Source organism: Ailuropoda melanoleuca, unplaced genomic scaffold (genome assembly GCF_002007445.2).
Source record: "Ailuropoda melanoleuca isolate Jingjing unplaced genomic scaffold, ASM200744v2 unplaced-scaffold9223, whole genome shotgun sequence".
NCBI lineage: Eukaryota > Metazoa > Chordata > Mammalia > Carnivora > Ursidae > Ailuropoda > Ailuropoda melanoleuca.
Genome location: NW_023254685.1, coordinates 390,626 through 403,843, shown reverse-complemented (window position 1 = coordinate 403,843; position 13,218 = coordinate 390,626). Strand labels below are relative to the sequence as shown.

The 13,218-nt window shown below is 50.2% G+C and overlaps 1 protein-coding gene across 3 annotated transcripts; it reads left to right on the top strand.

Moving 5' to 3' along the window:
* Positions 1-11,972, top strand: AMER3 (APC membrane recruitment protein 3). Of its 3 annotated transcripts, XM_034653498.1 has the most exons (4): positions 1-824; positions 6,103-7,815; positions 9,629-9,764; positions 10,237-11,972. In XM_034653498.1, the coding sequence occupies exons 2-4, from the start codon at positions 6,123-6,125 to the stop codon at positions 10,292-10,294; spliced, it is 1,887 nt and encodes a 628-aa protein (XP_034509389.1). In that variant the 5' UTR covers positions 1-824; positions 6,103-6,122; the 3' UTR covers positions 10,295-11,972. The 3 variants fall into 3 exon arrangements, with proteins under 3 accessions (XP_034509389.1, XP_019648750.2, XP_019648748.2); XM_019793191.2 differs by lacking the exon at positions 9,629-9,764; XM_019793189.2 differs by lacking the exon at positions 10,237-11,972 and having other exon boundaries at positions 6,103-9,771.
* The last annotated feature ends 1,246 nt before the right edge of the window (positions 11,973-13,218 follow it).

Sequence of the window (13,218 nt, the reverse complement as noted above, 5' to 3'; positions counted from 1 at the left end):
TCCCACAACGTTTCCGCTTTTCCCAAGAATGCAGAACGGCAAAGCAACAGCAGACCTCACAGCCCTAAAGGAAGTGCCTTGTTTTTTCCCACAAATAATATAATCCGGTCCCAAGAAGGCACTCTGTAAAGAAGGTTCTGTAAGATTCTGCCCTGCATCCTGAGATTGGTCTGACCCTTTTTCCAAGGCCGGTCTGAATCCTGCATAGGAGTCGCGACTAGGCCCCGTGTGACGGAGCCCTTCCGAGACGGTTGGGGTTAAATCTGCCTGGACGCTACGAGCTGCGGAGATCAGCGCACCCAAACCTATGCGTTCTAAGGCTTTCGGACCACTGCGCAGACACGCCGTCCGGAGCCAGAGGAGACCACTGCGCGGCTGTACGTCCCGGCAGCACCCGCAGCTGGGCCTGAGGGAGGCAAAACCACAGCCTCGCGGGGAGACAGGGACAGAGACCGGGAGAAATACTAACAAAGCGAGACCGACGGAGGTCCGGGTGGCACCGAGGCTGTGGTTCTCCGGGAGCAGCCCCCACCCCGGCCCAACTCCTTTCACCTCGCCCCCTGCTGCGCGGCCGACGGACTCCCGGCCCCGCCCCCACCCCGCTGCCCTCCCGCGGCTTAACCCTTGCCTGCCCGCCTCCTGCCACAGAGGCCCGCCTCTCCAAGCCGCGGCGGGGGGGGCGCGAGCCCTCCTCCTCCCCCACCCCGCGGGGGCGCGCGGCGCCAGGAGCTGACCGTGGTGCTGAGCTAGGCGCGCGGCTTGGGCTCGGGCGCGGCTCCCGGCCCTGCCAAGGCCCCGTACTGCGACACTCCCGGCCACCAGCGGTAAGTCGGCAAAGGCCGAGGATTCAGGCTTGGGGAGAAAAGGAATGATTTGGGAATTTTTGTGCGTTCTTTCGCACGATGGGCGGGCTGAGTGGAGGAAAGAGGGTCTGCACCCTCTCCTCCGCACAGTGTCCTGCGCAGATAATGCGGAGTCTGGAGTCTGGGGGAGACGACCCTTGTAAGTCTGGGCTAAGGAAGGAGAGAGAACGCTTTTGCGCGTATGCGGTGGCTGGGGGAAAAAACAGATTAAGACTGGAGACCCATTTTCTTTCATCCGGGCAGCCCAGGAACACCTTAGAGGAGGTGGGCCAGAATCTTTGCTCCCCAAAGGGCCCTTTGTCTCTCCAACGTGGGGATTGGGTAAATTGGTGATGTTCTCACTGCAGATTCTATTTCTGCTTCATTCCCACCCCACACCCACCCCATAACACGGAGCTTTCTCTCTCCACAATAGCCTTCACTCCAAACATCCTGAAGGTTTGGGCTTCGACAAGACACCCTCTACAGAGATAAACTATTGCCCCATACATAGCTTCCCACCCTGACCCCAATGTCCAGGAAGTCCCTTGGCAGAGATCCTCTCTGAAGCCTCTGCTTTCTTATCACCGTTTCCGTCTTTGTATTTCAAGGCTGTGGTTTTACTGGATGTTGGGGGCGGGGCAGGGAAAAGCATGGCAAATGCCAAAACTATTAGTCAAAATTTTTTATATCTCCAAACCACTTCTATTATATATGTGTACCTGCAAGGTTTTCGTTTGCTGCGTGATAGACTCACTTTCATGTTAAAAAAGGTAAGAAGCTCACAAAATTACCTCCCCAAAGGGAAAAGAAAATGCTAGGCAGTCGAGCTAAAGTTATTCATCTTGTAGAAAACCAGCCAGTAGAATTACTTCATTTTCTCAATTTGCAATAAATCCATATGCAAGTGTATACTCTGTAAGGCACTGGGAGGAAAGGTTGGCATGCATAGAAAATCTCTGTCTCTACTCACTCTCCACTAGGCCTTTCTCTGGCTCCTAATCTGCCTTTTTGCCTCCACTCTTGAGCCTGCTTTCCATTCTCATTTACAACTAATCTATTAAAACTGAAAACTGGCCCTTGTTACCCACCCTTGATGGCTGGCTCTCCATGGTGCATAGGATAAACGCCAAGACCCTACCCGTGACCTGAGGTCTGGTGCGGTCTGCCCCGCCCATCTCTAGGCGTCATCCCACTGGCTTGCTGCTCTGGCTACCTAGGCCTGCTTTCAGAGCTTTAAATATTCTTCATCCTTTCCTCTGCAAGGCCTTTCTGAGGGAAGTGCCTGGAATATGCTTCTCACATCTTTTGCCTGGTTGTGTTCAGCTGTCTTTTAGATCTTGGTTTAAATACCACATCTGTGAATCAGAGTTGATTAAATATAGACAAGGTGTGGTCCCTGTTCTCATGGAATTTGGAAGTTCATTTTAGAGATGCAAGACTCAGTCCAAGGTCTTGGTGTCACCGAGACCTGTCTCAGAGAATGATGTGCATAAACTGTAGAATTAAAAATGCCAGATTCAACATCCTATTTAGGAAACGTAGATATAAATATATGGCTAAAATGTCTCAAAAACATAAATACTTCATTTAAATAAGCAGTAGTTCACTGTCAACCACAGTTGGAGTCCTGAATCTTAGAGAGCTTTTCAATCTCACTGGGGAGTAAAAAGCTCAAACAAGCACCCAAATGAGGAGCCAGTGATCACTGAGTGCTATAGACAAGAAGGCAGGAACCAGGGAAGGGACAGGCCTACTTTGTCCTTTGGGGAAGGATGTGGCACATGGTAGAGGATTCTCTCTCAGGTTTCATGCTGAGCTCCACTGGAGGAGTCTTTAGCCAGAGGGTTACAAGCAGAATATGCATTTTTGCAGCTGGGAACCTGGACATATTTGGCCTCTGCCCTCAGGCAATGACAGTGCCAGCATGTGGCTGTCCAGATAAATTCCACTCTGTCCCTGAGAACTGTCATGGAAGGTGACTGCTCAGCTTTTCTCCAGTTAGGCAGTGGGCCCTCTTACCCCCCAGGGAGTTCCCACCTGTCACATATGGGCCCCACATTTCTAAAGAGTCAGGCTCTTATAAAATATTTTAATGTAGAATCTGGACTGAACATACACTGAATTTCACATAATTACTCCAGTATTTTGCAAATCTCTCAGTCATTACTCTGAATCTTAGTGCTTATTGCCCTATCAATGTGTCAAAGAGTTAAATGAACTAAGGAAAGAGAGCTGGCAACATTAGTGACACTGAGTCCAGCCATCTGTAGAAACGACTGTTATTTTGAGATGTCGTTTTCCAAGTTCAGAATATAGTGAAATTTCCAGTTCTTCATGATTTTAAATCAGGAAACTGAATTAAGAATTAAGAAATCAATTTTATTCATAGAGATCAATATCAGATAAACCATCTTAGTTCTTGTAGTTGCAATTTCTGCATACAGTGAAGTAATATTTATCATGCTTACTTGGAGTTATTCCTTAGAGTATGGTAATAAAAAGATTTTTCTAAAACATAGAAAAGAGATCTCATAATGAATGCATCTAAAATTTCTTGTCATAGAAACTATATTAACTTCAATTACAATTTCTCTAGATTGTGTGAGCTATACTTTTGATTTTAATCACCTTTTCATTGTGCTTTCCAAAATTCCTCATAAAAACATATTTATTATTTGATTTTTAAATTTCCCATGAAGAGGAGTTTGGGCTATTGGTTCACAGAATGTCTATTGAGGTTAAGAGCACATGATCAGAATCAAATGGGCTTGGTTTCAAATCTTAATTCTGTCACTTACCACATGTGCAACCTGGGCCAATCTATTGACTTTTCTGGATCTTAATTTCTCCTTTGTGAAATGGAAGTTACAGGAGTATGTCTCATAAGTTTATAGGCCAAGCTCTCACCTGGTTAGGTCGATGCAACCAAGACTCAAATCTGGGTTCTCCAACTCCAGAGTACAGATAGTAATCACTATGCTGTGTATAGTAAAACCCATCAGACCTGGGGAAGGACTTACCTAGGCCACAAAGGACTGTGGGGAGTGAAAATGGTATCTGCAGATATAGGCTAGGAAAGGCTTGGGCACATGCCACCTCACAGGGGGCAGAAAGGCAACTTGAAGCACTTTCTCACTGTCCAGGATGCTGCCACCAAAAGCTGAGCTAAGTCCGGCTTCTGTGGTTTTCCCTGGCTCAGTGCTGGCTCATCTTATCCTCCAGCCAGAAGTCTCAAGTGTCCCTCTGCAGGGGAGGAAGCACTGCCCATGGGTGGGAGTAGGGTGGAGGCTGGTCAGCTTACCCCTGTGAGCCCCTGCAACAGCAGCCTTGTCACCCCTTCTCATCTTCTTTCGCTTTAATGTTATCAGCCAGACTGTGAAGCAGCCCCTCTGCTTACCTCCAGGTGAGAGTTCATGGCTAAGCATTTGAGAGCTCCAGAGCTGACCCTGGGTAGCTCCTAGCTGTCAAGCAGCTTTCTGAACGTAGCTGCAAGGCTCTGTGGGCAGCGGACCTGAAAGGCATGCAGGCTGACAGAGCCACTTGCCTTTCCACTGGCTGCATGCCTCCCTCACAGACTGTGAACTGTGGGGAGTGAATTCTGGTGCTCCCTGTGAAGCTAGTCATTACGGAGAGTCAAAGAAACCCGAAACTCTCTCCTCTAATTTTTCCCTGGCCAAACTGACAGGATGGACCTGCAGGTTGCTCATCACCAAGCTGCTGGAGCAGGCTGAGCTGTGAGCTGGGTGCCTGCGAGGATACGGGGGGGAGAGGCCAGGGAAGTTCACAGGTGGTGCTCTTGGACATCACCTTCTTTGATCCACTCTTGTAGGTCTCTAAACTCGCCCCAAAGGCAGCATGTTTAAAACTATAGAGTCTTGTTTCTCTCTCTCTCAGACCAGCTCTTAGCACAGGCCCCTTCCTTGCCTTCACTCAGTTTCTACTTCCTGTCATTTTCCCACTTCTAATCAGTATTTACTGTTTCCTCAGTGTTGAAGGCTTCTCTCTCTTTATTCAGTTGCTGGGTCCTAGCATTTCTGCCTTCGAAAGGCCCTATAACTTCACCTCTCTTTTTTGTCTGATGACTACAGCTTCCATCTGTATCTTATCTCCACACACTCAGCCCACTTTAGTTGCCTTTTGTGAATCTTCTCTGCTCAAAGCTTCTGTCCTAATTTATTCTGTCCTTCACTCAGATGTCAGATAAATAGTCTTAGACTGCCAACTTTATTATGTCACTCTTTCTACCCACCCACTCCCTCAGAAGACTTTTGTAGCTCTTCATTGACCTCAGAGGAAGGCCACACTCCTCAGCTATGCAAAAATGGTCAAGATAACAGTCTTACTGGCTTCCCTCTCCCACCCCCAGGACAGACATCAGTAATCAATCCCAACACTCTTTCTTATTGGACTCAGACTGGGCATCCATCTGGGTGGCATTCTGGCTGGTACCCCAGGCATCAACACCTCTCAGAATGTGCACAGAAAGTGATACCTGCCTACTCTCAGTCCATCATGTGTTGTGTCTATCTAACCTGCCTGGTCCTGGCCTCATGCCTGACTCCTCACTTTTGCCTTCTGCCATGATGCTGTCTCTCTTCTCAGTGCTCAAGCTCAGCACACAACATTAGATGCTTGGCTGTGCCTTGCCCTGATGGCCTCTCTGTACACTGAGTCTTGCCTCCTTAGACAGGCGCAATAGACCTGGAGGGCAGTGTATGTGTCTTCCCTTCCAACTGATGAACACCTGTGTCCATCCCAGAAGGCAGGCTTGGGTTTCCCTTTGAGCTTTGTCTCTTAGATGAAGGCAGGAACTTATTTATTGAACCCTCTGCTCCACCACTCAGAGAGGCCGTGATACTTTCCCTGTAAGGATGTGGTGCTAAATCGAGTGCCTGGGCCTGGAAATGGGAATCTGACTTGGCCAGATAAACGCTGAGAGGATGCTTGGTTGAGTTGAGAGATCACAGACACAAGAGCACCAGACCTCAGTCTACTCTCGATTTGGCTCCTACTGTGTGACTTTAAGTATGTGACTTAACCTCTCTAGCATCAGTTTTCTGTGGAGCAGTGGGCAGCCCTGGAGCAGTGAGCATGGGTGAGGCCATTCTCATCTCCCTCTCCCTACCTCTGTGGAGGATCCAAGTTTAGATGTCAGAGATCAGCTCCAAAGCCACTGTGTAAGCAGAGGTAGGCAGAGGTCTTCTAGAGCCATAGGCTTCCATCTTGGATACTAAGTGCCTCCTACTTTCCTTCACAGAAGCCTGGGGCACTGGCAGCATGGAGCTGAAGAGAGGAAAGACCTTCATCAAATCCAGCCTGCAGATTTCCCATGAGAAATCCCCAGATCCAGCAGCCACCACTCTGGCCAGGGAGGATGCAAGTCCCTGGTCAGTCTCACCAGGAGGGCAACAGCAGCCCCACAGTGAAAGGGCCCTGCAGGTTAGTCCCAGCGCCCAAGGATATGACAGATGCTCTAACAAGGGGGCAGAGCCAGAACCCGAGGTGGGGGCTGCAGCCTTCTGTGGGGCCACCTTCAAACTGGTACGAAAGAGCAAGACTCATGACAGTGTGCCCGGGGCTGGCAGGGCGAGCACAGCCTCAGGGCAGCTGGTGGGCAGCACAAGCTTCCCAGGGCCCTCCAGCAGCCAGCGCATGATTGATTACCGCCACTTTGTGCCCCAGATGCCCTTTGTGCCAGCGGTGGCCAAGAGCATCCCAAGGAAGAGGATCTCCCTGAAACGACCTAAGAAGTGCTTTCGGAACCTATTCCACATTCGCAGAAACAAGACTGAGAACTTGGCCTCACTGGTGACCAAGGGGGACAGCCTGTCTTCCCCTGGGGGCCCATCAGAGGCTGGCGGGCAACCAGGCAAAGCGTTCTTCCCCTTAGGTGAGGGACTAGGGCCAGACAGCCTGTGCCAGGACCTATCTGACAGTGAGCTCCTGCCTGACTCTTCCTTTGACCTCTGCAGGGCCCTGTGTGAGGATGTGGCCTCACTCAAGAGCTTTGACTCTCTCACGGGCTGTGGGGAGATCTTTGCAGATGAAAGCTCAGTGCCATCCCTGGAACTGAACGAGGGCCTGGAGAGCCCAGCCCAGGTATCACAGGCCCTTGAAAACAAGGTTCTTAGGGGCCCCTTCCAGGGCAGTGTGGAACAGCTGGCATCACCTGCCCAAAACGAGATGTCTGACTTTGCCAAGTTCTGGGACAGTGTGAATCATTCTGTGAGGCAGCAGCACCGTGCCCTCCTGGGGCCATGGCTGGGGGGTCCCCAGGGGACAGACACAGACCGGCCCAGGCTAGATGCAGCTGGGCTTGCTGAGCTCCCCCTGTGTCCCTGCAGAGACCCTCACAGTGGCTCCAAAGCCAGCTCCATAGACACAGGTACCCCTAAAAGCGAACAGCCAGAATCCGTGTCCACGAGTGATGAGGGCTACTATGACTCCTTCTCACCTGGGCTTGAGGAGGACAAGAAGGAGGCTTCAAGCCCAGGCACACCTGCAGCTGCCTTCCCCCGGGACAGTTACAGTGGAGATGCCCTCTATGAGCTCTTCTATGACCCCAGCGAGGGCCCTGTTGGCCCAAGTCTGGATGATGACCTATGTGTGTCTGAGAGTCTGTCAGGGCCAGCACTAGGAGCACCACTGTCCATGTGCAGCTTCCACGTAGGGGCAGAGGAGAACTTGGCCCCAGCACCAGGCCCAGACCTGCTCAGCCAGGGCTTTTTGCAAAGCTCCTGGAAGGGCAAGGAGTGCCTGTTAAAGCTCTGTGACACTGAGCTTGCCATCACCATGGGCATTATCAACTGGCTTCGCCGTGGCCCTGAACTCCGCACCCCACCTGCCTCAGCCCCTAGAGAAACTGCAACCTCACCCAGGGGAGAGGCAGAGAAGCTGGTTGCTGGCTCCAAGAAAAAGGGCCCAGATCCAGTGAAGCTGGAAGGCAGGGGGGCTGGGGCTTCAGATGCAGGTAGGACCACTGTGGGCTCAGCACCCAGCAGGCGGGAGTTGTGGGCACATTTGGGTCCCAAGGGCCTGCTCCCTGGAGAGAGCAAGGTCCTAGGAGGGCCCGAGCAGGGAACCAGCATTCTCTCCGGGGACCCATCTCTGGAGTGTGTGCAGGTCTCTGGGGAAGGAGGGACACAAGGCTGCCATGAAAGTTTGTTCTCCTCTTTGGGGTCTGCAGCCTCTGAAACAACAGACACTTCCAGCAAAAATAAGGTCCCAAACCATTGGCCTGGCTTCCAGGACCCCACACCTCCTGGGAATCAGGAGTGTTTCCAAGATCCCTGGAGGCCAGGTCCTGGCGGAAGCACCCTCAATGTAGAGCCCACCCTGGCAGGCTGTGTGGCCCAGGTTGCAGGCCTGCACATCCACCCAGACTACGAGCCCTCTACTACACAGTCCCCAAGGCAGGACATAAACAGTGGGCTCTGTAGGCAGCCTCAGGCCAGGGGCCCTGATATTCTCCAACAAAAAGAACCTAACAGCTTCCCTAGCGTGCCAGTTGTGTGTGGCCTGCCCTCCCTGGCTAGTCCACCCCACGGCCCACAGGACAAGAGGTACCCGGGCCACATCCTGGACCTTAGCCGGCTCAAGGTGGAGCCCACCAGGATGGATGCCCAGGCTCATCATGCCTCTGTGGATGACCAGCCCCTGCAGCTCAGTTCAAGGGCTGTGGAGCAGGCAGCACATAAGGGCCAACTGGACTCGTAGCCCCTCTTGGCCCTACTACCCAGCTGAGCCCCTGGGGCCAACTGCCAGAAATCCTGGACCTCACTTCCATCATCCAGTACAAGCTAGCCCCCTCTGCAAGTGTCCCAGAAAGTTGCTACAGTTTCCTGGCCCATGAGGGCCTCCTCTGCAACAAGCTGGAAGTAGGGGCCCCCAGACCAGCCACGGCTGAGCCTCACCTGTAGCATGGGTCCTCACTCACCAGACACTGTGTCTTTGTGGCCACATTCAAGAGAACCTAACACCCAAATCTCCATCCTTTGTCCCTGATATAACGACTGCTGGGGTGGGGGTAGCAGGACACAGGCAAGTGGAGCAGAACATTTTAGTGTGGAGGCATCCATTCCTGAACCAGCTCAGCTAGACCAGCTACTGGGCAGCCTAAGGCCAAGGATAGCTGCGCAGCTGCCATTGCTCTCAAAGTGTGCCTCACTGATTTCCCCACAAAGAAATGAAGACTGGAATCGCAGTTGGTTGTGAAGTGGCCACAACTGGCTTCTCCTCACACAGCATGTTAGAGGGAGGAGCTCAGGCTTAAAACTGATGGGAAGATAACAGTACATCTTATAAATGGGAAATAGAGGGTGCCAAGAAGTCTGCATAGTGGCTGAGAAAAATAAATGTGTGGTTTAAGGCTTAGGGGTGGGATGCAGAGTGAGAGAGAGGCAGGGTAGGGTGCTGTGGATGAGCTCAGGAATGTCCACTCGCCCCACACCAGTCTGCTCTCTACCCCCAAGACTAGTAGTCACAGTGTACTGGGGCCCTGAAGGACTTCTCATGAGAATGAGAAGGAGGACCAGCCTCATCTCGTTAAGAGCCTCGAATCAGCAGACAACATATGTTACTGTGCAAACCTGCTAGGGCTAGACCCTGCAGATCCTAGTCAATGGGTGTTGGCAAATTCTTTATTATAAATCAGACCAGTAATTTTCCACAACTTCTCTAAATGAAGCCAAGGATGGCAAAATGTTCTTAGGGAAGAAGCTGATTGATTGTCCACTGCCATTCTCTCCCCTCCACATTGTCAACATCTTTGCCTCCCCTTTCAGGAAAACTTACCTCAAAATGGAGCTGTAACTCTCATCTTGCTGAAAGCCACAGCAACATGCACAGTACCAAATGTTCAAAATCATGGAGGGAAAAGGTGGCCCGCATCCTCAGGAAGGGCAAGTGTCAGGACATCAGGTACAGTGACAGAGCATGCATCAAGTTCCTCTATGATTAGATCCTACCTCACCCGACATGTTGCAGTGAGATGCCAAGGATAGGATGCCACAGACATGAAGATCATCATAGAAAGGGTAGGTCAGGTGGTGGGGGAGAAATTCCAGCCAGCGGGATGCAGTCTGACAGCTGACCACAGGCTGGTGCCTCTCCTGATTGTCTGAGGCTTCATTTCAGACTAGAAAATGCTCTGAGCCCTTGTTAACAACAGCTTACTGAGGCCTACTGTGTGCTCCTATAGGATCCTGACCAGGCCCACCCCTGGGACACTGAGGAAGGTCAGCGCCAGTCTTCCTGGAAAACCACATGTGATTCCCCCTCCCAGGACCTCCACAAACGATTAGCATTATTAAGCTGTGCCAGGAGCAGGTTACACATGGAGTAGTTTACCTCATCCCTGCATCAACCTGAATGCAGTTGTCTTCATTTTCAGATATGGAAACCAAGGCGCAGAGTGCTGGTGTGACTTGCCCATGAACACATGCAGCTAGTGTGTGGGGTCGATGGGGTTTGAGTCCCACCCATTCACTCCTAAGGCCCAGTTCTTCACGAAGCTCTAGAACTTCTCTTGCCGAGTTCCTGCAAAGAACTCTTCTTTCAAAGCCTTCGCTCCTCCCTTCCTCCAGGGCACCCTCTGGGTGCCAGCTGCGTGTCTCCCTGTAAGCAGCCTGAGCACTTGGGGGCATGGGGCATCCCTAATTCAGTCATGGCCCTTATCACTTTGTACTGCACCTGAGCAGAGCAAGTGCTCAGTACATATTTACTTGTTGAAAGAATGAAATATCAAAAAGTTGCTCATGGTTTTCTGATTTCTAATTGAATGTGAGCCTGTGTCTAAAGAGTAACAGAGTTAAGATTTTACCTTGCAGGAGTTTGGAGGGCGTGTTTCCTTGATGTGACATGGTGACTAATGGTGATGGGGAGAATCCGGCCAGTTCCAAGAGTGCTGGTAAAGGCAGAAAGCAAGGAGGTCTGGGACCCAGAGGTTATGTGAGGGTGGTCTGCAGTGACCCAGCAACAGAGCAGCAGAGAAAAGGAATTGAGGCCATGCCTACCTGAGAGGAACCACCAGCCTAGCGGCTTTCACTCTGGGAAGCATCTTAAGCAATCCTGACACCCTAGAAATTTTCATTCTCTGTAATGTTGTGGGAGATCACAGCAGTGGCCTACAAGGCACTTTGCTGAGAGAACAGAGTGCCTTCCCTTTCTCTTGTATCCAGTAGGTCTGAGGAAGCCTCAGATCATCTCTTTCCATATCCCACCTCTTGAGTTGCCCTCTCCTGCAAGAGGGGTGCAGGCAGTGCCAGTCTGATGGGGCTCTGCAGGCCTCAAGCATGTCCTCCAGGTGACCCACTGAGAGGAAAGAATGGAACTGCTGGTCCAGATCCTGGGATAAGTGCCTAGCCCAGTGCTGGGGGTAGCAGAGGCCTGGGGGCATTTTCAGAATTCTGGTCATTTCTAACCCTCTCATTCATACTTGGCTGTAGAAGTTATGGGAGGTTTTTTCTCCCATATAAAGTAAAATCCCAGCTCATAGATGTCCCACAGAGTGTGAGTGACTCCCCAGGGTCACACAGTGACCAGCAGAGGACTGGGGTACACCCTGCGGCCTGTGCACTGTGCCTTTCAACCTTCCAGCCTTCCAAGGTTGCACTGGATACTGGGAGGTGCTGGGAGGGGACCAGGCAGCCTCCCAGCCTGCCCTAATGGTGGGGGTGGCCTGGGTCTATAGCAGAGTGGCCTGGGGTGCACCAGGAAGGCTGGACAGAGATCAGGAGGGAGGTGCTGAAAAGAGGTAAAGGCCAGCACATGCTGAGGAAGACGCAGTGAACGACATCGGGGGTACATCTTACCTTTCCTGGTTTCTTATTTTATTTTATTTTACTTTTTATGGAATGGGGATAATTACCAGATACAAAGCTCAAAAGACACAGAAAACAATAAAAAGTGAGTCTCCTTCCTTCTTTTATCCTTCTGTTGTGCTGATTACAAAACTAATTCCCATTTACTACAACCAATCCAAACTGTGTGAAGAGCTGAGCCTCCACTTCCCTGACCTTCTTGAACACTAGATGTGTCCTCAGACCCTTTTTACGTCCATGACATAAATACACATGAACTTTAATCTTTTTTACTGCACAATGAATCACAGACATCTTTTTTATTTAAAATCGATTAACATATAATGTATCATTAGTTTGAGAAGTAGAGTTTAGTGATTCATGAGTTGCATGTAACACCCACTACTTATTACATTACATGCCCGCCTAATGCCCATCACCCAGTTACCCCATCTCCCCACCCATCTCCCCTCCAGCAACCCTCAGTTTGTTCTCTATATTTAAGTCTCTTACGGTTTGCTACCCTCCCTGTTTTTACCTTATTTTATTTTTCCTTCCCTTCCCCTATGTTCATCTGTTCATCTGTTTTGTTTCTTAAATTCCACATATGAGTGAAATCATATAGTATTTGTCTTTCTCTGACTGACTTATTTTGCTTAAGCGTCTGCCTTCAGCTCAGTTCATGATCCCAGGGTCCGGATGGAGCTGGCATCTGGCTCACTGCTCACTGGGGAATCTGTAACTCCCTCTCCCTCTGCCCCTTTCTCTTCCCCTCCCGCCCATTGTCATCCTCTCTCTCTCTCCCTCTCAAGACATCTTCTTAGCAGGTACCAGCAGCAAGCTCCATTATCTTGAACAGGTCCACCGCAGTCTCCTTTAGGTAGCAATTAATTTAAACATTCTCCTATTGATGGATATTCAAGTTATTTTGATTTTTGCTGTTACAAAGAATGCTGTGCTCCCTTCTTTATTCTCCTAAATCTTCTTTATTAAAGTTCTCTTAAAAACTGTAAAAATAAAACTTAACAATGAAAAGATGCATTTTAAAAATGAACAACACACCCTGTTTCCTGTACCCACCCCAAGGCCCAGCTGTCCTGAGGCCCTGATGTTATTGCCTTAAGCTCCATGGTGATAGGGACATACCACACACACCCATATCGGGAAGGGGAAAGATGGTTTTTTTGTTATTACATGTAAGACCTTGAAAACTGTCATTCCTATCCTTACAACAAGAAAAATCTGGACAAAAGCAATGACTTTTCTTGGCCCATCAGAAAACAGGGCAAATAACTTCCTTGAAATATGGAGAAACAGGTGCATTTGGAGAAATACAACAACCAAGACCTGGAGCAGGAATTGCAAAATGACAAAAACTGGTAGGAAGAGTTAAAAAGTAATTTTGACAAGTTCTTGCAGGGTGAGTAAGAAGCTGGACAGTAAAAGGGAGGCATATGCTTTCATAGCCTTTTGCTGTAGGAACCACATCAAGTTTTCAGGGTGAGGATAGAGAAAGATCCCCTCATGGTCATGGCAGAGGGAATGGTAAAGTAGCTACTGTGAAACCGTCCAGA